Consider the following 26520-nt stretch of genomic DNA (forward strand, 5'->3'; position numbering starts at 1 on the left):
AAGTCAAATAAAGCTCACTCCATCCTTCCCTAATAAGACTGTGTTACCTCTTTAATAAGGCTACATGATTCATTACTTAATATAATTATTTTTACCTCAGTATTATCTTCATTAACTCTCAATGCTTCCCTTTCAAAAAACAAAGTTTCAAATTCAGATTTATTTATCACATGTACTTCAAAACGTACAGTGAAATGCATGGAGCAGCACAAGCCAACAATATGCTGGAGACAGCCCAAGAGAGTTGCCACACATTCCGGCTCCAATACAGCAGGCCCGCAATGCTCAGCAGAACAACACAGAACACAAGAAGCAACAAAACAACAACAGCAAAACAAGCCCTGTTCCTCCCTCCCTCCCACACAGACAGTCCTCTTAACCCCAGACAGGCCACCTTTGTCCTCCACCCTCCAAAGTCAAAGTCAAAATAAATTTATTATCCAAGTATATATATGTCACCATATACTACCTACAAATTCATTTTCTTGCAGGGATTTGCAGGATAATAAAGAAATACAATAGAATTTGTGCAAAACTATATGCAAAGGCAAACAACCAATGTGCAAAAGAAGACAAATTGTGCGAATAACAATCAATAAATAAATAATAATGAGATCATGAGGTGTAGAAACTTTGAAAGTGAGTCTATAGGTTGTGGAGTCAATTCAACATTGAGAGAGAAATTAGTCACACCAGTTTAGGAGCCAGATGTTTGTAGGGTAATAACTGTTCCTGAAATTAGTGGTGTGGGACCCAAGGTTCCTGTGCCAGGCTGTGATGCAACCACTGTGATTCTATAGAAGTCTGCCAAAGTTTTAGAAGACATGCCAAATTTACACGAACTTCTAAGCAACTAGAGGCACTGTCGTGCCTTCTTTGTGATGGTGCGAGGACAGATCCTCTGGTATGATAACCCCAAGAAATTTTAAGTTACTGACCCTCTCCATCTCCGATCTCCTAATGAGGACTTCTAGCTTCTCCTTCCAACAACCACTTTGACCTAACAGATTTCTGGAGCAGGACAAATAGATTTGCAAGGCTCAAAGCAAAGTTGTGGCACAAATCTAGCGCATTTCCTCGTGTCTTTCATTTACTACAATTTGGTCCAGATCAGGGGTTCCTATCCTTTATTATGCCACGGACCAATACTATTAAGCAAATGGGTCTGTGAACCCCAGGTTGGGAAACATAGAAACAGCTGTGTACATACATCTATTGATGCTTCTGGACACATCTTCAGTAATGTTCCTGGAATCATCGGGTGTTTCGGGTCTTTCAACATCATACAACCTCCTCCAGGTGACCCAGCCGGGGCTGATCAGACCCCAGCTTGTGTCCAGATGGCTAGTTACTTATGATTCCATGGCTCCCCTCTTTTGAGCCACAGCCATCTTGAGGCCCTCTCTGCCGCATCGGTGGTACTGCGGATGGCTCTCCTCTTCTTCTCTCCCTCGATGCCCAAAATGCTGAAGGCTCTACCTAAGGAACGGGCTGCAAATCCCCCACAACCAACCTCCACTGGGAGACACCTCGCTCTCCATCCAGCCTGCTGACAGTTGCTGACCAGTCCTGCGTACTTGGAGAGCTTCCTTTCAAAGGCCTCTTCCAAGCTATCTTCCCATGGGACTGTCAGCTCCAGCAGCACCACTTGCTTAGTAGACTCAGACACTAGGACAATGTCTGGTCGCGGGGTGGTGGCTGCGGTATGGTTGGGGAACTTCAGCTGCCGTTCGAGGTCCACCAACAGCTGCCAGTCCCTTGCAGAGGTCAGAGTGCCTGCAGATGTTCTTTTGGCACATAGAAAACCTACAGCACAATACAGGCCCTTTGGCCCACAAAACTGTGCCGAACATGTCCTTACCTTAGAAATTACCTAGGGCTACCTATTGCCCTCTACTTTTCTAAGCTCCAATGGAGGGCTTCCTTTATAAATGTTTCCTTTATTAACTGCTCTTTGTTGATTTATTTCGCACCTTTCTCTCTGCTTTTCTTCTCGTACTTGCTATCTCCTGCCCCATCCTGATATTATCTCTGTGCTGTCTGTGCTCTGACCCATTCGGAGACCTCGTTCCCGACATGTCAGCAATGAATGTGTTTCACACTATTTACTGAACCCAGTTTCAGTGGCCCTGCTGTCACACATTCTGTTCATCTTCCACCATGTCTCTTCCGCGTTCTCTCTCCCTGTCTCCGGGCTGTCCTTTGGCATAAATATCAATGGACAGGGGCTGAGCTGCAGTTGAATTGACCCGAAGTAGACTATTTCCTCCTGTGGCCTCTATCGCCGCCTGAGGAAGGTAGACCCAAACAACCCCGCTCTCCTGCCTGCCCGAGGAAAGATATCTTTAACGACCGAGGGGATGGGGCAGAGGGTCCTAAGGTTTGTCCGGTCAGGAGAGCCGATACTCTCTGGTATAATCTCATTCCTTTGCAAACTCACTGAGCCACAAGATCAGGAGTCGGGACCAATTCTGAAGACGTGTGGCTCAACAGGAAAGCAGTTCAGTCCATGTTGGCGGCAGATGATCATCAAGGTGGCAAGTAAGAAATATCTCACTGAAATACAACTTCATTTACTATATACCCTGAAGACTTTAAAGAAGGTATAATTTTAATTTAGGATTGTTGTTCAAAGAATTATTAATATTACAATCAAAAATTATAGAAATGGGGAGAGATTTCAGAATTTGGAAAAGCAAAGGCACTTGTCAGTCCCAGTGCAGGATTCCCTAAACGTTAACTTGCAAGTCGGGTCTGTGGCAAGGAAGGCAAATGCAAAGTTACCATTCATTTCAAGATGGCTAGGATATAAAAGCAAGGATGTATTGCTGAGGTTTTATAAGGCATTGGTCAGACCACATTTGGAGTATTGTGAGCAGTTTTGGATCCTGTAACTAAGAAAGGGTGTGCTAGCATTGGAGAGAGTCAGGAAGAAAACACATTGTCATTATTCAGCCTCAGTACAAGGACGTCCCTTAAGGGCAGAAATGGGCAGGGTCTTCTTTAGCCAGAGGGTGGTAAATCTGTGAAATTCATTACTACAGACGATTGTAGAGGCTAGGTCACTGGGTGCACTTAAAACAGAGGTTGAGAGGTTCTTCATTAGTGAGGGAGTCAAAGGCTATGGGTAGAAGGCAGGTGAATGGGGTTGAGAGGGATAATAAATCAGCCATGATTGAAAGGCAAAGTAGACTCAATGGTCTGAAAGGCATAATTCTGCTCCTGTGTCTTATGGTCTCATTTAAAAAGAGATAGTGACATTTCTTCCAATTTTTACATAATGAAAACGGCCAGATCACCTCCATATTCTCCAAAGAGTGAAAGTAAACCACCGAATAAAGCATGTCCACAACAGGGAGGATTTCCTGGTGGTTCAAACCCCATTCCATTCCAAAATGTTGGTCCATTGCTTCCTCCGTTGCCGTGAGGAGGCTACTCTCAGATTGGAGGAGTAACACTGGAAGGCGTGAACATCGATTCCTCTAACTTCCGATAACCTCTCAACCCTCCCTCTTTCTTCTCTTTCTCCATTCCTCATCCTCACTTCCCTCTTACCCCTTCTTCTCACCACCCCTCCCCCAATCGCCTGCCTCTGCAGCCCCTCCTTCTTCCCTTTCTCCTATGGTCCACTTTCCTCTCCTATCAGATTCCTCCTTTATCTCTTCCACCTTTCGCCTCCCAGCTTCCTACTTCATCCCCACTCCCCCACACACCTACCTTCCCCTCAACCTGGCTTCACCCATCACCTCAGGTTGCACTGCTTCCCCCGTCCTTTCCAGTCCTGATGAAAGATCTCAACCTGAAATATTGAATTCTTCATAGATGCTGCCTGACTTGCTGAGATCCTCTAGCATTTTGTGTTGGTTACACTGGTTAAATAGAATATCTTGCAAATTATGAATCAGGGTTTACTTGATGTTAGTCCACACATAAACTCAAAATCACAGCTTGAAATCAGAAAACATACTGCCAGGAGGAGACACAGTCCGCCATCCAGCTGTCTTAGGTGCTCCACTCCAGATGTGCTATCAGGGTTTAGTCCCTTAGTCTTCATCTCCCCCGAGACGGACTCACCGCGCAGAGGGCCACTTTCCCAGGGCTGGGACACGTTTGATGGCCGCTCAAGACATGCCCATGGACCCAGGCTCTCTGCACGTCCAGAGTGTACATCACACCTTGACACCTCAAAGAGTTTGGTATCAGAGTTTCCCTTCTCCTGGATGACCTGCCTAGCAAAGCTAACAAGCTCGGTCTGCACACATTTAGAATCAGAGTTGTCCTTGTCAGCCTATCACAGACATGATATTCATGTGTATGTAATATGTTCATTAACTGCAGTTGAAAGTGTGTTTCCAGTTCCAGGTCCTCTGCTCCCAAACCTCCTGCCCATTAAAGCAGTTTTTACCCTCAAACCCAAGACTGGTCTAACTAATAAACTCAAACTACTTTTCTTTTTAAAAAAAATGAGTTACAGGGAAAGGTTGAAATAAGCTGCAGAAATGTGTTAAATTAATTAGCTCTATCATGGGTACCAGCCCCTGTAATATCCAAGACACCCTCAAGGAGCAGTGCCTCAGGAAGGCGGCGTTGATCATGAAGAATCCCACCACCTAGAACATGCTCTCTTCTCATTATTACCATCGAGAAAGAGGTACAGAGCCTGAAGGCACGCACTCAATGATTCAGAAACAGCTTCTTCCCCTCTTGCATGTGATTTCTGAATGGACACTGAACCCATGACCACTACCTCACTACTTCTATATTTCTGTTATTCTGTATTACTTATTTTAACTATTCAATAAACATACATACACTTAATGTAACTCAGTTTTTTCCTCAATATTTACATATTTATTATGTACTGTCTTGCACTGCTGCTGTGAAGTTAACAAATTGCACGACATATGCTGGTTATTAATCCTGAGACACCCCTATCAAATCTTCCGGCATTCCCTTCCACTCCAGGGGATAAAGTCCTAACCCATTCAACCACGATTTGAGTTGCTTCTACCACTGCTTAGGTTAATCTTCAATTTCAGACATCCAAGCAATTCTAGGGAGCAGATATTGACAATATTTAAAGAAATGAAGGTAATTATCTCCCTGCCAGGGCAGCCCCTCCTCACCCTCACCATGGGCAGACCCCACCTTGCCCCCATCATGGCCAGACCCCTCCTCACCCTGGGCAGAACCTCCCTCAACCTATGTTCTAACAGTTTCTAATGGTCTCACACACCCGGTTTATTCTTGCCCTCACTGCAATTTAAAATTTCTAACTCTTTTCCAGTCTAGTCAAAAGTTCATCAAACTGAAACAAAAACCTCTTCTGCCACTCAGTATCAAAGATTCAAAGTACATTTATTATCGAAGTGCGTATACAGTATACAACTAAGATTTGTCCTTCCGCAGGCGGCCATGAAACAAGGAAACAGCATGGAACCAGTTCGAAGAAAACCTCAAACACTGGAAGCATGGGAAAAAAAATCAATCACACAAATGGCATCAAGCGAGCTAAATAACACACAGAATGCCAAACCTCTAAATATCAAACCGTCTAGGAGTGTTCAGTTCAGTTAAATTAAGCGCAAATTGGCTCATTGGCTTCGCACTGCAGAGCCAGTCCACATCGAGACACCCCGACCAAATCACGCAAACACCAGAAACCAGAAACACACGTAACATGAACCGCAGAGTCAGCAAGGTGATTATTCATTATTAATTGTCCAACAGCAGAGAGAGCCAAATTTATACATTTTCAGCCGGTTATTTGTGATCACCACTTTTATGATGACTTTATGAAAAGAACTTGAACAGGGGAAAATGGGTAACTTTCACCCTGACATCAGGTCAACCTACACTCCGTGGCCACTTTATTAGGTACACCTGCTCGTTAATGTGAATATCTAATCAGCCAATCGTGCGGCAGCAACTCAATGCATAAAAGCATGCAGACATGGTCAAGAGGTTCAGTTATTATTCAGATCAAACATCAGAACGGGGAAGAAACGTGATCCCAAGTAACTTTGACCATGGCTTTGATGTAAGTGCAATTATGAAGAAACCACGGGAATGCCTCAACTTCCTTAGGAGTTTGCAGAGGTTCAGCATAACCTCTAAAACTTCGACAAACTTCTATAGGTGTGTAGTGAAGAGTATGCATCACAGACTAACACCAATGTTCTTCAATAGAAAATCCTGTTAAAAGTAGTTGATATGGCCCTGTTCATCACACAAGGGTTCAATGTGTATTCAGGAATCGGATGGCAGAGGGGAAGAAGCTGTTCCTGAATCGCTGAGTGTGTGCCTTCAAGCTTCTGTACCTCCTACCTGATGGTAACAGTGAGAAAAGGGCATGCCCTGGGTGCTGGGGGTCCTTAATAATGGACACTGCCTTTCTGAGATACCTCTTCCTAAAGATGTCCCGGGTACTTTGTAGGCTCGTACCCAAGATGGAGCTGACTAGATTTACAACCCTTGCAGCTTCTTTTGGTCCTGTGCGATAGCCCCTCCATGCCAGACAGTGATGCAGCCTGTCAGAATGCTGTTCATGGTACATCTATAGAAGTTTTTGAGTGTATTTGTTGACATGCCAGAACTCTTCAAACTCCCAATGAAGTATGGTCGCTGTGTTGCCTTCTTTATAACTACATCAATATGTTGGGACCAGGTTAGATCCATACAAACTGCTCACTATCTCCACTTCTGGTCCCTCTATGAGGATTGGTATGTGTTCCTTTGTCTTACCCTTCCTGAAGTCCACAATCAGCTCTTTCATCTCACTGACATTGAGTGCCAGGTTGTTGCTGCGGCACCACTCCACTAGTTGGCAGATCTCACTCCTGTACGCCCTCTCGTCACCACCTGAGACTCTACCAACAATACTTGTATCGTCAGCAAATTTATAGATGGTATTTGAGCTATGCCTAGCCACACAGTCATGTGTATATAGAGAGTAGAGCAGTGGGCTAAGCATACAGCCCTGAGCTGCACCAGTGTTGATCGTCAGCAAGGATGATATGTTATCACCAATCCACATAGATTGTGGTCTTCCGGTTAGGAAGCTGAGGATCCAATTGCAGAGGCCCAGGTTCTGCAACTTCTCAGTCAGGGTTGTGGGAACGATAGTATTAAATGCTGAGCTAGTCGATGAACAGCATTCTGACAAAGGTGTTTGTGTTGTCCAGGTGGTCTAAAGCTCTGTGAAGAGCCATTGAGATTGCATCTGCTGTTGACCTACTGTTGCGATAGGCAAATTGCAATGGGTCCAGTCCTTGCTGAGGCAGGAGTTCAGTCTAGTCATGACCAACCTCTCAAAGCATTTCATCACTGTCGATGTGAATGCTACCAGGCGATAGTCATTAAGGCAGCTCACTTTGTTCTTCTTAGGCACTGGTATAACTGGTGCCTTTTTGAAGCAAGTGGGAACCTCCGCCCGTAGCAGTGAGAGGTTGAAAATAAGAGTTTAAGAGAATGGTGCAAAACAAAACAAATCAAAAAATCCAATGAGCGGAGGTGCTGTGGGTAAAAATCTCTTGTGAGAGAGGTCACAGGAGACTGTCCATACTGGTTGAAGCTGACAGCAAGGTGACAGTAACTCAAATAACCACGGGTTACAGCAGAAGAGCATCTCTGAATGCACAACATGTCAAACCTTGAAGTGGATGGGCTACAACAGCAGAAGGCGACACAGTGGTCCACTGCTACATCTAATAAAGTGGCCACTGAGTCTACATTCTAACAGTCCCTCCTGGTCACACACATTCCTTTTGTCACTTCTCTCTCTATTCTAAGTTTTTTTTGCAACCAAAATTAAAGTTTATCATTCTGAAACTAAACGCTTCTATTTTCTCCATCCGCGCTGTCTGGCTTGCTGAGTATTCCCAACTTATTTCAGAGTTCCAGGAGCTGTTATCTTTTAACATTTAGTTCCCAAAGCAGCCACTTCCAATACAAAAGAATTCCAACTTTGGTTACACAACTGAAGTTCCATAAACAAACTCTCCTTGGGAAAAGCAAAGGAAAGCATCAGGAAATGCATGTGGCTGCTGTCAGTCACAGATGGCAGCTGCAGAGGGAACTGGCACGTCACTCTGCACCCAATTTTCTTTTCCATTACATTTCCTCTGACTGATCTCAACAACAACTTCTGGTAAAGATCTGCTTCACTCCCTCGTTTCTGCACAGCACCTCCTCTCAAGGTTCAGGACGTCTCAAAGAACTTTGCAGCCAATAAATTAGTCACTGCTATTGGGAAATAAAGCTGTTTTGTTTAGAACAAGACCCGGCAAGCCTCAGCAGGACAAATGACCGATTATTGGTTTTATTAGTGCTAGTTGAGGAACACGTGCTGTCAAGGAGCGCGTTAGAACCTTTTTTCTGCAGAGTACATGACATCCATTGTACCCATTGCAATAATCCGTTATAAAGAGCATCTCAGATAGGGCAGCATTCACAGAAAACTACAGCACAGAAAATGGTCCTTTGGCCCATCTAGTACACACCAAACTGTTATTCTGCCTACTCCCATCGACCTAATCCTGGACCGTAGCCCTCCACACCCCTACCGTCCATGTACTCATCCAAACTTCTCCTAAATGTTGAAATTGAGCCTATATCCACCATTCCCACTGGTAAGTCATCCCACACTCGTATCACCCTCTGATTGAAGTAGTTCCACCTCAGGCTCCCCAGAAATATTTCACTCTTAATCTATGATCTCTAGTCCTAGTCTCACCCTACCTCAATGGAAAAAGCCTCATGTTCATCTTGAATATTTCATCTCCCACCTTAACCCATCACCTCTAGTTGTAGTCTCACCAAACCTCAACAGAAAATGCTTGCTTGCGTTTACTCTATCTATACCTCTCTATCAAATCTCCCCTCATTCTCCTCTCTCTGGGTAATAAAGTCCTCACTTATTCCACTTTTTCTGATAACTCAGGTCCTCAAGTCCCGGCAAAAAATCTTGTAAGTTTTCTCTGCACTCTTTCAATCTTATTGATATCTTTACTGTAGGTAGGTGACTAGAACTGCAAACTTGTCCTCACCAACGTCTGATACAAATTGAAAATAACATTTCAATTTCTTTTCTTCATTGGTTGTACAATTTGTTCCTTTTGCACAATGGATGTGTGTCTGTCTGTGGTGTGATGTCTTAAGTAGATTCTACTGGGTTTCTTTGTTCTGTGCCTGTCTGCAAGAAAATTAATCTCAAGGATGTATATGGCATACGTACTTTGATAATAAATGTACTTTGAACTCCTGTGCTCAATACTCTGATTTATGAAAGCCAAAGTGCCAGAAACATTACTCCTACAGTCATGTCTCTTTCTGAAACAGATGGAAAGTACTCCTTGTATTAATCAGAGATCATTTTGTCTCCAGATGATTCTAATAGCCTTTCTTTCTCAATGAACATCAAATCTCTGGTTAGACCATAAGACACAGGAACAGAATTAGGCCACTCGGCCCATTGAGTCTGCTCTGTCATTCCATTGTGGCTGATTTATTATCCCTCTCCTGCCTTCTCCCCGTTACCTTTAATGCTCTGACTAATCAAAAACCCATCAACTTACACTTCAAATATACCCAATGACTTTGCCTCCACAGCCGTCCGTGGCAATGAATTCCACAGATTCACCACCCTCTGGATGAAGAAATCCCTCCTCATCTCTGTTCTAATGGACAACCTTCTATTGTGAGGCTGTGCCCCCTAGTGCACTTTCAAAAACATCCTCTCCACATCCACTCTGTCTGGTGGCTCATGCATTTTATGGGCCACTGGTGATGGGCAACTTCCTTACATTACGTCTTCATTGTTAATGCTCCACATGTTGGTGAAGAACTGGAAATACCCAGTTAAAAGGAATATTGAAGGATTTTATTAGACAATAGACAATAGGTGCAGGAGTAGGCCATTCAGCCCTTCGAGCCAGCACCACCATTCACTGTGATCATTACTGATCATTCACAATCAGTATCTAGTTCCTGCCTTATGCCCATAACCTTTGATTCCGCTATCTTTAAGAGCTCTATCCATCTCCTTCTTGAAAGCATCCAGAGACTTGGCCTCCACAGCCTTCTGGGGCAGAGCATTCCATATATCCACCACTCTCTGGGTGAAAAAGTTTTTCCTCAACTCCGTTCTAAATGGCCTACCCCTTATTCTTAAACTGTGGCCTCTGGTTCTCGACTCACCCATCAGCGGGAACATGCTTCCTGCCCGCAGCGTGTCCAATCTCTTAATAATCTTATATGTTTCAATAAGATCCCCTCTCAGCCTTCTAAATTCCAGAGTATACAAGCCCAGTCACTCCAATCTTTCAACATATGACAGTCCCGCCATCCCGGGGATTAACCTTGTGAACCTACCTATTTTGGCACATGGATGAAAGAAAAATAGAGGACAATGTGGGAAGAAAAAACTAGAGGTTAAAGGTGTGGCAAAACACTGTGGGGCGAAGGGCCTGTACTGTGCTATACTGTCCTATATAAATAATGAGTAAAATAACATCCCGAAATACACTGTAAAGATGCCACACAATATTTAAACTTTTCGTACATTGCAATTTGTTGGAGATCGAGTTTATTTAAAAAACAGCCAGGGATAGGTTCTCCCACTCAGCACCATGATCTCATTTTCATCTGGGTTCTCCAATTTCAGAACTTTCTGTATTTATTTCACATACACCGCGCGCCCCCCCCCCCCACCCCCACCAAGTCTGGGCATATGGAAATGCACCAGAGACGAGAACAAAAAGCCTTTTCTCAAAACATAAAGCAGCAACATCTGGATAACATTACCCTTTAACTTCTAACAGCAGCACCAGTGACAGGTGTTTCACAGATGGAAAGGTTACACTTCATTCGTGCCCCAGATTAATGGGAACATGCTTTACTAACCTCTGCGCTAAATGGTCCGTACTTGTGTCCGACAGCATCTGGCTGCTCCGAATAGAAGGCATAAACATAGGGCCTGCAATCGAGACAATTGTGAAAATTGAGTCCAGCTATTTGTTGATTTGGGAAAATCTGGTTCCACTTTCCACTGGAAGCGTTTCTGTTCAATGCTTAGGTAGGCAAAGTTTCCTGTTGGACCTTACAGTTTTCCATTCACCTTAATTAACTAATTATTGATCCCACCACCTCCCCACCCCCCGCAATCCTGTGTTTCATTAGATCTGTAGCTCACATCAAAGAAAGAAAGCGCACAAGCACACAGATTTCTTTGAACTGTAATCATTTTAATATGTTTGTCAGGCTTTGGTCCAGTAAAAGAAAAATACAAGCCGTTTCGTACCTTCATGCCATAAACAATGTCAATAATGTTCAATCCACATGTCCAGATTATAAACAGCCTCACCCTGAATATAGCAACTGTAATATCTCGATCATACAGAGGAATATCGGGGCTGAGGAGAGCTGTACAGCGTCAAAGACAGGGGAGAGACAGCAACTTCCAGCATGGCACAGTCAGGGTAAACACCGTTACAGTGCCGGCGGTAAATACTCAAGGTTCAAAGCCCACCACTATCTGCAAGCGATCCGTGTGCCCTCCCAGTTTTTAGATGTTAAGTTGAATTTCTTCAAGCTGGTTTTGATGTCGTCCTTTTCCCACCAGGGGCTCGCTGACCTTCCTTCAACTGGGAGTAAAGGATCCGTTTGGGAAGGTGCGAGTTACACATCCGGATGAGGCTGTTCATGTTGGCCTCCTCCAGTACACTGGTGTTAGTGCACTCACCCTTCCCGTGGGTCCTTCTGTGAGACCCTTTGGTGGTATTATTCTAGATGTCCACTGTAGATGTAAAGCAGTAACTTCCTAGAGGACCACAACCTTAGATTATGAAGACACGTAGTCCTCTGTTATTGTCATTTAGTAATGCATGCATTAAGAAATGATACATTATTTCCTCTGGTGTGATATCACAAAACACAGGACAGACCAAGACTGAAAAAACTGACAAAACCACATAATTATAACATATAGTTACAACAGTGCAACAATACAATAACTTGATGAAGAACAGTCCATGAGCACAGTAAAAAGTTCGAAGTCTCTCAAATGTCCCACATCTCACGCAGACGGGAGAAGGAAGAAAAACTCTCCCTGCCATGCCGACCACGGTCCGACTCTGAGTCATCCGAAAACTTCAAGCCTCCAATCAGCTCTCCGACACCGAGTACTGAGCGCCATCTCTGTCCAAACAATTCGACCTCAACCTCGGTCACCAACAGCAGGCAAAGCCGGGGATTTTGAGGCCTACCCTCCAAAAGATTCCCGACCACGCAGTAATGACAGCAGCGAACGAGCGTTTCAGAAATTTCTCCAGATGTTCCTCTGTGCTTTCACATCTGTCTCCATCAAATCAGAATTGTCCACGGCCCCTATTTACCAGATACGACATCATTTTTCACCGGAGGGCTGCACACGCGCGATGCGCTGCTCTCTCTCCTCCCGCCTTTTAACCTTGTCGTAGGATTTGGAGGTTTGCGTGCCTCAATGACCCGGAGAGCTATGCTAGCTGGAGTCAGGACTTTATGCTTTGGCTCTTAGTAGGGTCACCCATGCCAAACAGGTCAAAGGGCAGAGCCCAGACTAAGAGTGGCCCACTGGTCCTCCAGTTTCGGGGGTTCAGCTCAAGGCTAACAACACTGACTGGTCAATCAAAACCGTTACAGAAACAGCAATGAAGAATCCTTCTACATCTGAGTCTGACGATATTCCTGAGTCTCCACCTGGGTCTTGCATGACTGACAGTAGTGAAAACTGAGAGCAAGCGACTGTCACGATGAAGGAAGCCATGAATGCCGCCAGAGGTAGAAACATAGAAACATAGAAAATAGGTGCAGGAGTAGGCCATTCGGCCTTCGAGCCTGCATCGCCATTTATTATGATCATGGCTGTTCATCCAACTCAGAACCCCGCCCCAGCCTTCCCTCCATACCCCCTGACCCCCGTAGCCACAAGGGCCATATCTAACTCCCTCTTAAATACAGCCAATGAACTGGCCTCAACTGTTTCCTGTGGCAGAGAATTCCACAGATTCACCACTCTCTGTGTGAAGAAGTTTTTCCTAATCTCGGTCCTAAAGGGCTTCCCCTTTATCCTCAAACTGTGGCTCCTTGTTCTGGACTTCCTCAACATCGGGAACAATCTTCCTGCATCTAGCCCGTCCAATTCCTTTACGATTTTATACGTTTCAATCAGATCCCCCCTCAATCTTCTAAATTCCAATGAGTACCAGCCTAGTTCATCCAGTCTTTCTTCATATGAAAGTCCTGCCATCCCAGGAATCAATCTGGTGAACCTTCTTTGTACTCCCTCTATGGCAAGGATGTCTTTCCTCAGATTAGGGGACCAAAACTGCACACAATACTCCAGGTGTGGTCTCACCAAGGCCTTGTACAACCTCCCTGCTCCTGTACTCGAATCCTCTCGCTATAAATGCCAGCATACCATTCGCCTTTTTCACCGCCTGCTGTACCTGCATGCCCACTTTCAATGACTGGTGTATAATGACACCCAGGTCTCGTTGCACCTCCCCTTTTCCTAATCGGCCACCATTCAGATAATAATCTGCTTTCCTATTTTTGCCACCAAAGTAGATAACTTCACATTTAGCCACATTAAATTGCATCTGCCATGAATTTGCCCACTCACCCAACCTATCCAAGTCACCCTGCATCCTCTTAGCATCCTCCTCACAGCTAACACTGCCACCCAGCTTCGTGTCATCCGCAAACTTGGAGATGCTGCATTTAATTCCCTCATCCAAGTCATTAATATATATTGTAAACAACTGGGGTCCCAGCACTGAGCCTTGCGGTACCCCACTAGTCACCGCCTGCCATTCTAAAAAGGTCCCGTTTATTCCTACTCTTTGCTTCCTGTCTGCCAACCAATTCTCCATCCACATCAATACCTTACCCCCAATACTGTGTGCTTTAAGTTTGCACACTAATCTCCTGTGTGGGACCTTGTCAAAAGCCTTTTGAAAATCCAAATATACCACATCCACTGGTTCCCCCCTATCCACTCTACTAGTTACATCCTCAAAAAATTCTGAGATTCGTCAGACATGATTTTCCTTTCACAAATACATGCTGACTTTGTCCGATCATTTCACCGCTTTCCAAATGTGCTGTTATCACATCTTTGATAACTGACTCCAGCAGTTTCCCCACCACGGACGTTAGGCTAACCGGTCTATAATTCCCCAGTTTCTCTCTCCCTCCTTTTTTAAAAAGTGGGGTTACATTAGCCACCCTCCAATCCTCAGGAACTAGTCCAGAATCTAACGAGTTTTGAAAAATTATCACTAATGCATCCACTATTTCTTGGGCTACTTCCTTAAGCACTCTAGGATGCAGACCATCTGGCCCTGGGGATTTATCTGCCTTCAATCCCTTCAATTTACCTAACACCACTTCCCTACTAACATGTATTTCGCTCATTCCTCCATCTCACTGAACCCTCTGTCCCCTACTATTTCTGGAAGATTATTTATGTCCTCCTTAGTGAAGACAGAACCAAAGTAATTATGGAGGACCATCATTACTGCCTTAAACGACAGCAGTGTAATGGGCAAAAGAAGAGTAATGCAGGAAGGACAGGTGCTCTCTCAGCCAAAATGTTTTGTTTGGACGTCTTTATTATAGTGAGAGATCCCTTGTGCATCCTCATTGCACCATTGGCCACGACGCTAGGCAACCACTCAGTGGTCAGGATGCATTCTTGGCAAGGGGAGCAGGACTGCAATCAGAGCTCAGAGGGAATATTCCAGCATTCCAGGTCTGTGCTGGGAATCTGGTGTCAGACCTTGTCCACTCTGCCGTGATGCCAGATCCCTGCCCTCCACTCACAAGCCATCCTGTGATTCCATAAGACACAGAAGCAGAATTAGGCCATTTGACTCATTGAGTCTGCTCCACCCTGTAACCATGGCTGACTTAATAACCCTCACATTCCTAATCTCCTGCCTTGTCCCTTTAACCTTTGACACCTGACTAATTAAGTATCTATCAACCTCTGCTTTAAATATATCCTTTGACTTGGCCTCCACAGCTGTCTACGGCAATGAATTCCACAGATTCACCACCCTCTTTCTAAAGAAATTCCTCCACCTCTCTGTTCTAAAAGGACATCCTAATATTGTGACGCTGCACCCCCCGGTCCTGGACTCCCCAACAATAGGAAGCACCCTCTCTGTCTAGGCTCTACAATTCAGAGGGTGGACTGGTGTGAGAGCTGAGATTCCGGACAGTACCCTATCCAGCGTGGAGAGTGCTATCATTGACAACACCTATTTTATTGGCTTAAGGATTGCCCTAGTCCGGAGTCTCCCTCATCACCCCCATGTGGAAATTAGCTTTATTTGCATACGTACGTCAAACGTGGTATTTGTGTCAATGACCAGCACAGTCTGAGAATGAGAATCGTGCTGGAGACAGCCTGCCATCATGGTCACGCTTCTGGCACTAACTCGCTCACCCTAACCCACACATCTTTGGATTATAGGAGGAAACCAGAGCACCCGGAGGAAACCCACACAGACACGGGGTGAGCGCACAAACTCCTTACAGACAGCGTTGGTAAATGAAGCCCAATCTACCGATTGCTAGCGCTGTAAAGCGTTAAACTACTGTGATTCTCTGGGCATGGGAAGAAGTGTACATGCATAACCAAACCAGCATTAGATGCTGGGACAAGATCAAGGACATTGATATGGATTGTGAACAGAGTGCCCAGTAGCATCACCAATCCTTGGTGGCCCTTTTCCTCTCCTTTCTCCCAAAGTCCACTCTCCTCTCCCATCAGAGTCCTTCCTCTCCAGCCCTCTATCTTTTCCACCTGTAACCTCCCAGCTTCTCACCTCAAGCAACACACATCAAAGTTGCTGGTGAACGCAGCAGGCCAGGCAGCATCTCTAGGAAGAGGTACAGTCGGCGCTTCAGGCCGAGGCGTTCACCAGCAACTTTGATGTGTGTTGCTTGATATTTCCAGCATCTGCAGAATTCCACTGGTTTGAGCCTCTCACCTCTCCCTGTTTCCCCACCCACCCACCTTCCCTATCACCTGGACTCACCTAACACCTGCCAGCTTGTACTGTCCTCTCTCCCCCCACCTCCTTATTCAGGCTCTCGCACTTCCTTTCCGGTCCTGATGTCTCAGCCCGACGTCGACCATTTAATCGTTTCCTGACCTGCTGAGTTCCTCCAGCATATTGTGTGTGTTGCTCATGCATTGCTTCAGAAAGAAGGCACAGGAGCCTCAGAACCCAGAACCCACACCATCAGGTTCAGGAACAGTTACTTATCCTCAACCATCAGGCTCTTGAACCAGAGGGGATAACTTCACTCGCCCCATCATTGAAATGCTCTCACACCCTACAGTCTCACTTTCAAAGACTCTTCATCACATATTCTCAATATTTATTGTTTATTTATTATTATTTCTTTCCTTTGTATTTGCACTGTTTGTTTTTTTTGCACGCTGGCTGGTGCAGTCTTTCACTGATTCTACTGAGTATTTGATGGTCTTTGATTTATTCAGCATGCCTGCAAGACGATGAATGCCGTGACAAATAGTAAATTTACTTTGAAGTTTGAGGCATTATAATACAATCTATTTTCTCAGATGGGGGTATACATTTTAGATAAAAACATTTTTAAAAGTGGATGCTATTAAATAAAATAATATTCAGAGAGATCCCCACTGCATTATTATCAATTACACTTGAACAATATTAAAATTAAGTCACACATTGGAGTCCTCTGCTATCTGATCTCACATTTCAAATGAAGACAAGAGCCCACCCCATGACAAATAAAGAAAACACCTACGCACTTCAAGGTGAACTCCGAAATTATATTTTGGTGTGGTAGACAGCACAGAATGGAGCAGTAGGTGAGGGTCCAGGAAGAGCCACAACAACGACGATAAAATATACCTGCTCTGGTTTTAGTCTGGTGTGGAGGGGCCTCTGCACAGGGTCAGAAAAAGCTGCCAAGGGCTGTAAGCTCAGCCAGCTCCATCACGGGCACTGGCCTCCCCAGCATCCAGTACACCTTCAACAGGTGACGCCTCAAAAAGGCAGCATCCATCATTGAGGACCCCATCGCCCAGAGAGTGCCAGGACTTGAACGCCAGTCCTACACCTGGCACTGTAATTAAGGACTTCATCACCCAGGACGTGCCCTCTTCTCATCGCTATCATCAGGGAGGAGGTACAGGAGCCTGAGACACACATTCAATGTTTCAGGTATAGCTTCCTCCCCTCTACCACTCGGTTTTTTGAACGGACAATGGATCTGTGAACTATTTTGCTCTTTTTGCACTACTTATTAATTTAACCAAGAACACTTCCTCAGTATTTCCCCCCGGCATTCTGCACCGATTATTTCATTAATTTTTTTATATACTTTTTATGGTAATTTATAGCCTTTATTGCTACGTATTGCAATGCACTGCTGCTGCAAAACGACAAATTTCATGACAAGTGCCAGCAATTCAATTTCTAATTCTGATTTTGGGCTATGGCCATTTTTCTCACATAATGCACCTTGTGGGAGCGACATCGGGCAACCTAGGCAGTGCAGAATTGCACATCTGACCAGTCTCACAGATAGCTTGGGCACCACCGTAGCACAGCAGTAAGCATGAGACTATTACAATTCGGGCCGTCATAAGTCTGATATCAATTCCAATGTCATCGGTAAGGAATCCGTACGTCCTCCCCATGGAATGCGCGTGTTTCCTCCGGGTGCTCTGGTTTCCGCCCACAGTCCAGGGACGTACCAGTTAGTAGGTTGATTGACTATTGTAAACAGTCCCGTGGTTAGCCTAGAGTTAAGTTGGGGGATTGCAGGGTAGCACTGCGCAAAGGGCCGGAAAAGCCTGTTCTGCACTGTATCAGATAAATAAGTAATTTGGGCTGCAGCATCCACAGGACCAACGCTCATTTATTCGGTGATACAGGACAGTAACAAGCCCTTCTTGCACAACGAGCAGGCACCGCCCATTTACACCCATCCAACCAATTAACCCCTTAACCTTTGCAATGTGGGTGGACAGACGCTGGAGCACCCAGAGGAAACCCATGCAGTCAAGGGGAGAACACACAACTCCTTATAGACAGTGGCGGGAATTGTACCCGGGTCACCGGTGCTGTAATAACGTTACACTAACCACTACTCTACCACGCCATATCATCTTCAACGTCGAGTGTCCATAATGCTCATTAACCCAACAGTGAAAGCAATGTTCCTACTTTACAAACAGAAATACTGACAATTAAAACTTCAAAAGTTCTCTGTGCAAAGCTCAAAGTACAACAATGGGACCAATATGATTTTGCAAGTCAATAAATATCCAATGATTCTGCACAAGAGTAAACTAATCAGGCTAGAGTGATGTCCACATATTTACCTAGTATTTCACCCTCAGTTAATTGCAAGGGTCCATGGCATAAAAAAGATTGGGAACCCCAAACCGAAAGAATATGATAATGGATGTCAGCCTCAAACATTCTGTGACAATACATTCCACATTGCCAATAAGCTTAAAATTCAAAGTTCAAAGTACATTTATTATCAAAGTATTTCTACTTTATCCAACCTTGAGAGTCATCTCCTTACAGGCAGCCATGACACAAAGAACCTCAACAGAACCCATTAAAACCAAAGACCATCAAACACTCAATGTGCAGAGAAAAAAAAACAATAATTCCTCATTACCTTACTAATAATTTCAAACTAATTTGCAAACAAATTTCACTGAAAGTTAAAGGCATACTATTCATATTGTACTGCCACTACTAATGTAAAAAAAAGTTTCTACTAAATAAAGGAAATACATTTTTAAATTATATTATTTTAAATTAGGATTATATAAAATTTATATGGGGAGGAATTTCTTTAGCCAGCGAATAGCAAATCTGGAGAATTCATTACCACAGACGGCTGTGGAGGCCAAATCATTGAGTATATTCAGAGCAGAGGTATATAGATTAGTCAGGGTGTCAAACGTTGTGGGGAGAAGGCAGGAAAATTGGATAGGTAGAGAGGGGTAATAAATTAGCCATGGTGGATGGGGTGAATGGCCTAATTCTGCTCCTATGTCTTATAGTCTTATCCACTTTCGACTTCAAAATCAGAACTATGGCCTGACAATTTTGTTGACATGGATTTTTTTTCAATAAAAGCAATCTTTAGAGATTACTTCAAAAGACTAATTTTTTTTTTAAATCCTCAATGCCACTGTCCGTGTCCTGAAAGAGTGTATGTAAAAGAGGACGTTGTATGGATGCAAGCAAGCTTGATTCACTGCTCTGTCACTTGATCTTGAAAACTAGATCATATGCATCCCAAAAGATTAATCGCTGCTGAACCCAACAGATCAGTACTTCAGGAATGAATGTCACTACAAAGTTGCTTTGTAGAGCTTGTCGTCTGCAACAGCAGTCCTCCTTTTAAACGTTTAGACACCTATTTTGCCATAAATGCACAAAACTCTCTTTACTCCCTTTCCACATGAAACAAGATTTCCTCTTGACTTTTGGTTCCCTTTCTCCATGCCCAAGTATTTTCCTCTTGCCCTCACACCCACCCTCGCATTTTCTTTCCATTCAGTGTTACAACGTCATCTTAAACGCGCTGGAACAGCTTTTGGACGTCTCCGAACAAGAGTCTTTCATGATCGCGACATCCGAACAGACACCAAAATGTTAGTGTACAAAGCAGTGGTGATCCCAACGCTCCTGTATGCATCAGCAACCTGGACAACATACCAACGACATCTGAAGGCACTTGAAAAGTTCCATCAACACTGTCTTCGAAACATCTTAAATATCAGCTGGGAAGATAGGAGAACCAACGTCAGTGTGCTAAATGAAGCAAAAACAACAAGCATTGAAGCCTACGTCATCAAGGACCAACTAAGATGGAGCAGTCATGCTGTTGGGATGAAAGACGAACATCTGCCGAAACAAATCTTCTACTCCCAGCTTAAAGAAGGCAAACGTAAAAGAGGCGGACAACAGAAGAGATTCAAAGACGTCTTAAAAGCCAACATGAAGAAATGTAACATCAACATCAACAATTGGGAAACCAATGCCAAGGACAGGAAACTCTGGCAAGCCATCATCCGAGAAGGAACAGCAACTTTCGAAGCCAACAGATGTGCAGAATTAGAAGAAAAGAGAAGAAAATGGAAAGAGAGGCAGCAACAACCAAAGCCCGATCTGCCATCTGGAACTACCTGTCCTGAACGAGGAAGAACTTTCAAAACCAAGATTGGACTCATAAGCCACTTGAGAGACCATAAGTAGATCAACAGAACGAAGACTACCATCCTCGACCTCGAGGGATAGCCACGACGACAACGACAACATTGCACCCATCCAGCCTCAGAAGACTTTTTCTTGTGACGCTTTTCCTATAAGGCCCATTTCAGTCTCCCCATTTACCAGTGTGTAACAACGCTCACATAAAAATAAAATTAGTGTTTTCCTCAGCAGGTCAGGCAGCATCTATAGAGAGAAATAAACAGTCGACGTTTCAGGCTGTGGACCCTGTGACTGGAAAAGCAAGTGGGAGGCAGGCTGATTTCTGGCCATTATTCTGGCTTCTTCTCCCATCCTTGCCAGCACTGACGAAGGGTCTCGGCTCTGAACGTGGGCTGTTTATTCCTCACCATGTTACTCTGGGTTTCCAGGGATAATAAATCAGCTGTGTTGGAACGGCCGAGCAGACACAAAGGGGCCGAATGGTCTGATCCTGCTCCCATGTCCCATCGGTGTTTGTGTTAGTCTCTTCCTTAATGGAGAGGAACTCCACTGCAGGTATATCTTGTGTATCAATTGCTCTGATTTTCTACCGACATTGCCTGATCACTCTCCTGGACAGGAAGGTTCCATTTCCCATCTCTGTTTTAACCCCAACCACTTTCCTGTTTGTCCCTGCAATGCTTCCCTTCTCTGCACATCACCCTATATCCCGTCCTCCTGCAACAATCGCACACCAGGACATGAAAACGGCAGACAGGAAGGCAGCAGGCCATGGAATGGGCAGGAGAAAATCTGCAGATGCTGGAAATCCAAGCAACACACACACACACAAAATGCTGAGTTCCTCCAGCATTTTGTGTGTGTTCCAGAGAATGGGCAGGGAGGGATTAGTAGCCCGTGAGCACAGTAACTACATTGGGCAAGTCTTTATGTATACTTAAGGCAGAGGTGGATAGATTCCTGATTGATCAGGGCATGAAGGGATACGGGGAGAAGGCAGGAGATTGGAGCTAAGAGGAAAATTGGACCAACCATGATGAAATGGTAGAGCAGACTCGATGGGCCAAATGGCCTAATTCTGCCCCTATATCTTATGGAATGCAATGGTGAAAGGAGCTTAGCATTGCGGGTCACAGGGAATGTTAAAGTTCAAAAGCTAAACAACTTTGACATTGTTTTGATGAATGAAATTCAATGCAAATTTTTGCTGAAAGAGAGAATTTTATGCAATGTAGCTCAATTATATACAGAAAATGGTTGAACTCTCTGACCAACTAAAACCTGCATTGGCATGACACGTAAGTACGGGTCATAACAGCAGAGCTAGCTGCCCCTGACCTCAATGGAAGACGAGCATGGCCAATTTTATTTTAAGAGAGCTGAGCGTTGTCACATGCACATTGAAGCACACAGCAGAGTGTGTCGTTTGGCATCAAAATCAACTCAGCATTGTGCCTGGCAGACCACAAGCATCACCACATTTCTGGTGCCAACACAGCATGCCCACAACTCACAAACTCTAACCTATACGTCTTTGGAATATGGGAGGAAACCGGAGGATGTTGCGGAAATCTACATGGTCACGGGGAAAATGTACAAGCTCCTCAGAGACAGCAGTAGGAAACGAACCCTGATCTTTACAGCTGGCTCCTGTAAAGTGTTGTGCTAACCAGCATCCGACCACGCAGTCCTCATTCCCAGTAACTTCCACCTCCCTTAGATTTCTCAATACCACCAGGATGCAATAAATCTAATTATTCAGTAATCATGAATATTTCGGGTAGAAAATTTCAGAGTCCAAACACTGTAAAACTTCGTCTTGGTCTTGAATGGCCAGTCCCTTGAGACTATGTGCTTGAGCACAAGCCTCTCCTTTTACAGGGTTTTATTGAAGCCAGTGTAAAACAAGCCATGTCTGTGAATGTTTACAGTGAGACAGTTTGAGGAAAAAAAGGAAGCAGAAAAGAACAGCACAGTACAGGCCCTTCAGCCCTCAATATTGTGCTGACCTACAGTACTGTGCAAAAGCCTGAGACACATATATATAGTCAGTCTGCCTAAGATTTTTGCACAGGACTGTAGTAATTTTATGTATTGCACTGTACAGCTGCCACAAAAATACAACAAATTTCATGACTTCTGTGAGTGATGATAAACTAGACTGCTCCCTCAGGAAAGCATCCAGCTTATTCAGATTCCCACCCAGCTTGGACGTTCCCTCTTCCCCCTTCGCTCACCGGACAGAAGATACAAAAACCCTGGAAGTACGTACCACCAGGCTCAAGGACAACTTCCAGCCCACTGTCCTCTTGAGCGGACCTCTTGTATGACAAGATGGACTCTTGGCCTCACAATCTACCTCGATACGATCTGGCACTTTATTGATTATCTGCACTGCACGTTCTCTGCAGCTTTATTCCGCATTCTGTTATTGTTTTACCTTGTTCTACCTCAATACACTGTGTGATGATCTGATCTGTACGAACGGTGTGCAGGACAAGCTTTTCACTGAATCATGGTACATGTGACAATAATAAACCAATTGCAAAACTGGGCATTAAGAGGCATGGCGGGCACCCGGCAGCACAAAGTGGTTCCAGAAACAAAGGACCAGATCTGAGCTCTGCAGACCCTGCCACATCCAGCAGCGAATGTTAATGACAATGAAACACCTCCCCTGAGGGGGCTCCACAAGTGTCCCTATTCACAATGATGGGAGAGATGAGCATATCTGGAAAAGTGCTGAAGGCTTAGCCAAGAATACTCATCTCTGTCTCCTCCCAGCACTCACTCCGTGGTCCTCAGCATGACTGATGCCAGTCTTCAAGCCAATTGAATTAACTCCATGTGGTACCATGAAATCCCAGAGTCACTGGACAGGCAGCTCGGGACCCTGACAATAGTACTGAAGATTTGTGATCCAGAAGTAGTTGTGCCCTTCGCCAAGTTGTTACAGTACAGCTACAACACTGGCATCTACTCAACCAGGTGGAAAAATTGTTCAGGTGTGTCCTGTTCACAGGAAGCACAAATCCAATGCCAGCCAATTATCAATGAGAGATTCTGCAGATGCTGGAAATCCAGAGAAACGCACATAAAATGCTGGAGGAACTCAGCAGGTCAGGCAGCATCTACGGAGAGGAGTAAACAGTCAATTTAAATATCAGCCGTTTATATCTCTCCATAGATGCTGTCTGATTTGCTGAGCTCCTCCAGCATTTTGTGTGCGCCAGCCAATTATCACCTCATTGTCTGCTCGCGATCATGAATGAAGAGATGGAAAGAATAATGAACAGAGCTATGAAACAGCGGCTCACAGCTCAGTTTGTATATCACAAAATCAGTCAGCTCCTCACCTCATTACAGCATGGACAAAAAAGCTGAAATTATGTGTGTTGCTTGAAATTCTTCTGGTAATTTCACCACCCCCTCCCTTCTATTCCCCACTCTGACCTCTGATCTCTTCTCCTCACCTGCCCATCACCTCCCCCTGGTGCCCCTCCTCCTTCCCTCTCTCCCATGGTCCACTGTCCTCTCCTATCAGACTCTTTCTCCTCCAGTCCTTTACCTTTCCCACTCACCTGGCCTCACCTATCACCTTCGAGTTATCCTTCCTCCCCTCCCCCCACCTTTTCATTCTGGCATCCTGCCCCTTCCTTTCCAGTCCAGAAGAAGGGTCTCAGCTCAAAACATCAATTGTTTATTCATTACCTGACCTGCTGAGTTCTTCCAGCATTCTGTGTGCATCGCTTTGGATTTCTATCATAACGTTCGAGAGGAGCACAGCACAGAAACAGGCCCTTTGGCCCATTAGGTCTATTTGAACTGACTATTCCCGTTGACCTGCACCCAGACCATACCCCTACCATCCATGTCCCTATCCAAACTTCTCTTAAACATTGAAATCTAGTTTGCATGCACCACTTGCGCTGGCAGCTCGTTCTACACTCCCACCGCCCTCTGGGTGAGGAAGTTTCCCTTCATGTTGCCTTTATACTTCTCACCTTTCACCCCTAACCCATGACCTTTTGGTTGTAGTCCCACCTAACCTCAGTGGAAAAAGCCTGCTTGCATCTATACCCCTCATAATTTTGTATACCTCCAGGAAATCTCCCCTTGTTCTTATACATTCCAAGGAATAAAGTCCTAACTTATTCAATCTTTCATATTGTCCTGAACTATTTATCTGCAGAATCTCTTGTGTTTATGATCGGAAAACACTTGGAAAAGGATCAAGTGCTTTCCTGGCATATATAATGAATAAACTCTTCTTGGACTTCCAGCTGGGTACAGGTATCAATTTTAACTGACATTTCGATTACACTTGTTATTGAAATGTCGGTTATAATTGATACTTGCACCCAGTTGGAAGCCTGAGAAGGGTTTATTTGAAAAGAACTTGCAATACCAAGAAACTTCTCTGAACTTCATTCCCCAACATACGACTCATGTGAACAGCTTAGTCCCACACTTTCCAAGCAAGGCAATTTATATGTTTCAATGAATTCCTGGAATGGGCAACTATCCTGTTAACTGGGACCAAATGTGCTGACACCTACTGCAAACTAAGCTTTGAACAGGTTAGAAAATAACAAGAGAGATCCATCAAGGCCCTGGATTCAAGAGCAATCTAAAATTCAAGGTTAACTGACGTCTTGAACTGTTCCTCTGTTTAGTAAGTCTTGGCCCAGCTCTGTTTTCCTATCAGAAAGACCAACAATCTATCGCAACCTTGAATGGATAATGATTCTGCCTTAACAGTGATCTAGGACAGGGACATCAGAAGGTCAATGGCATTCTAGAACAGGAATTCCTCACCCTCTTCATCAAATGAGCTTTCATTGTAACACTAAGCCCTTTGTTCTTCAAATTTTCTTAAGATTGTTATAACTGGGGGTGGTAGCGGGGTAAGCTCCCACTACCTATTAAATGTTCCCAATGGCAGGTGTCTCAAATAACCTCTTACCACCAAGTCCAGTTCCAGTCCTCACAAGGGGTACACTTCCCCTCACCATGTACCCGGTCAAACTCCCCCAGAATGTTCTGTTTCAACAAAATCAGCCGTCATTTCTCAGGTGTACGGACCCAAATTTTGATAGCTTTCCTTACTTCTTCATGCCTGCACCAACACTGTAAACCTTTTCCGAACTACCGCCACTGCAAGAATGCACTTCCAGGCTAAGAGTATTTTTCCATCAATAGGGAGACCAAATCTGGCATCACCAGGAAATAAGCACCAACCGACATACAGGGTTAAATTTATTTTGGATTGTACAAAATTGGGAGATAAAAGTATTCTGGAAAAGGAACACAATTTCTGCTTATTGATTTTCTGTTAAACAATCCTGGGTACACTCGGTGGCCACTTTATTTATTATCTCCTGTATCCAATAAAGCAACCACTGAGTGCGCGTTCATAATCTTCGAGACACCACTGTTGTAACGGCTGGTTATTTAAGTTACTGTTGCATTCCTGGCAGCCTGAACCAGTCTGGCCATTCTCCTCTGACATCTCTCATTAACAACGCGTTCTCACCCACAGAACTGCTGCTCACTGGATTTTTTTTTTAGCTTTTCACACCATTCTCTGTAAACTCTAGAGACTGTTGTGCATGAAGATCCCAGGAGGTCAGCAGTTTCCCCAGATACTCAAACCACCCCATCTGGCACCAACAATCATTCCATGGTCAAAGTCACTTAGATCACATTTCATTCCCATTCTGATGTTCGGTCTGAACAACTGAACCTCTTGGCCATGTCTGCATGCTTTTCTGCACTGAGTTGCTACCATGTGATTGGCTGACATATATTTGCATTAACGAGCAGGTGTACTCAATAAAGTAGCCATTCAGTGTATCACTCCCATCCCATCAGCCTCAACAACTCGTTGGGGGCAACCGATGAAAATCCAACATTCACTGGATTCTCTCCCTCTTCATCCATCGCCCTAAATATCTGATTATCATGAGGTTCTTTATTGGAGGGTGTTGTAAAATCTGAACAAGGTTCTAGCACTGCATTATTATTTGCTTCCTCTGTGATCGCTTCCAAAAAAGTTCAATAAGGTACGTTATACAAGAGCGCCTGTTTCAGGGGCCTTGCTATTCGTGTTGTTATTTTCTCTGAGAAGTTTTATGCTCTCCTTTAGAAGCTATTCCATCATTTCTTAAATTTGAGTATCAAGTTACTCATCATTCTGCTGGCACTATACCTCTTTCTAACAAATAACTAATAA

At 44.4% G+C, this 26520-nt stretch overlaps 1 protein-coding gene across 4 annotated transcripts in view; it reads right to left on the reverse strand.

The window, feature by feature from the left end:
• enpp2 (ectonucleotide pyrophosphatase/phosphodiesterase 2) overlaps nt 1-26520 on the reverse strand; it is a 166614-nt gene that overhangs the window by 62005 nt on the left and 78089 nt on the right. For all 4 annotated transcript variants that reach the window (XM_072251946.1, XM_072251952.1, XM_072251951.1 and 1 more), the window contains one exon: nt 10903-10975. In XM_072251946.1, coding sequence (XP_072108047.1) covers nt 10903-10975 — 73 coding nt within the window. The remainder of the gene's footprint in view (nt 1-10902; nt 10976-26520) is intronic.

The sequence above is a fragment of the Mobula birostris genome, chromosome 1 (assembly GCF_030028105.1).
Source record: "Mobula birostris isolate sMobBir1 chromosome 1, sMobBir1.hap1, whole genome shotgun sequence".
Classification (NCBI taxonomy): Eukaryota; Metazoa; Chordata; class Chondrichthyes; order Myliobatiformes; family Myliobatidae; genus Mobula; species Mobula birostris.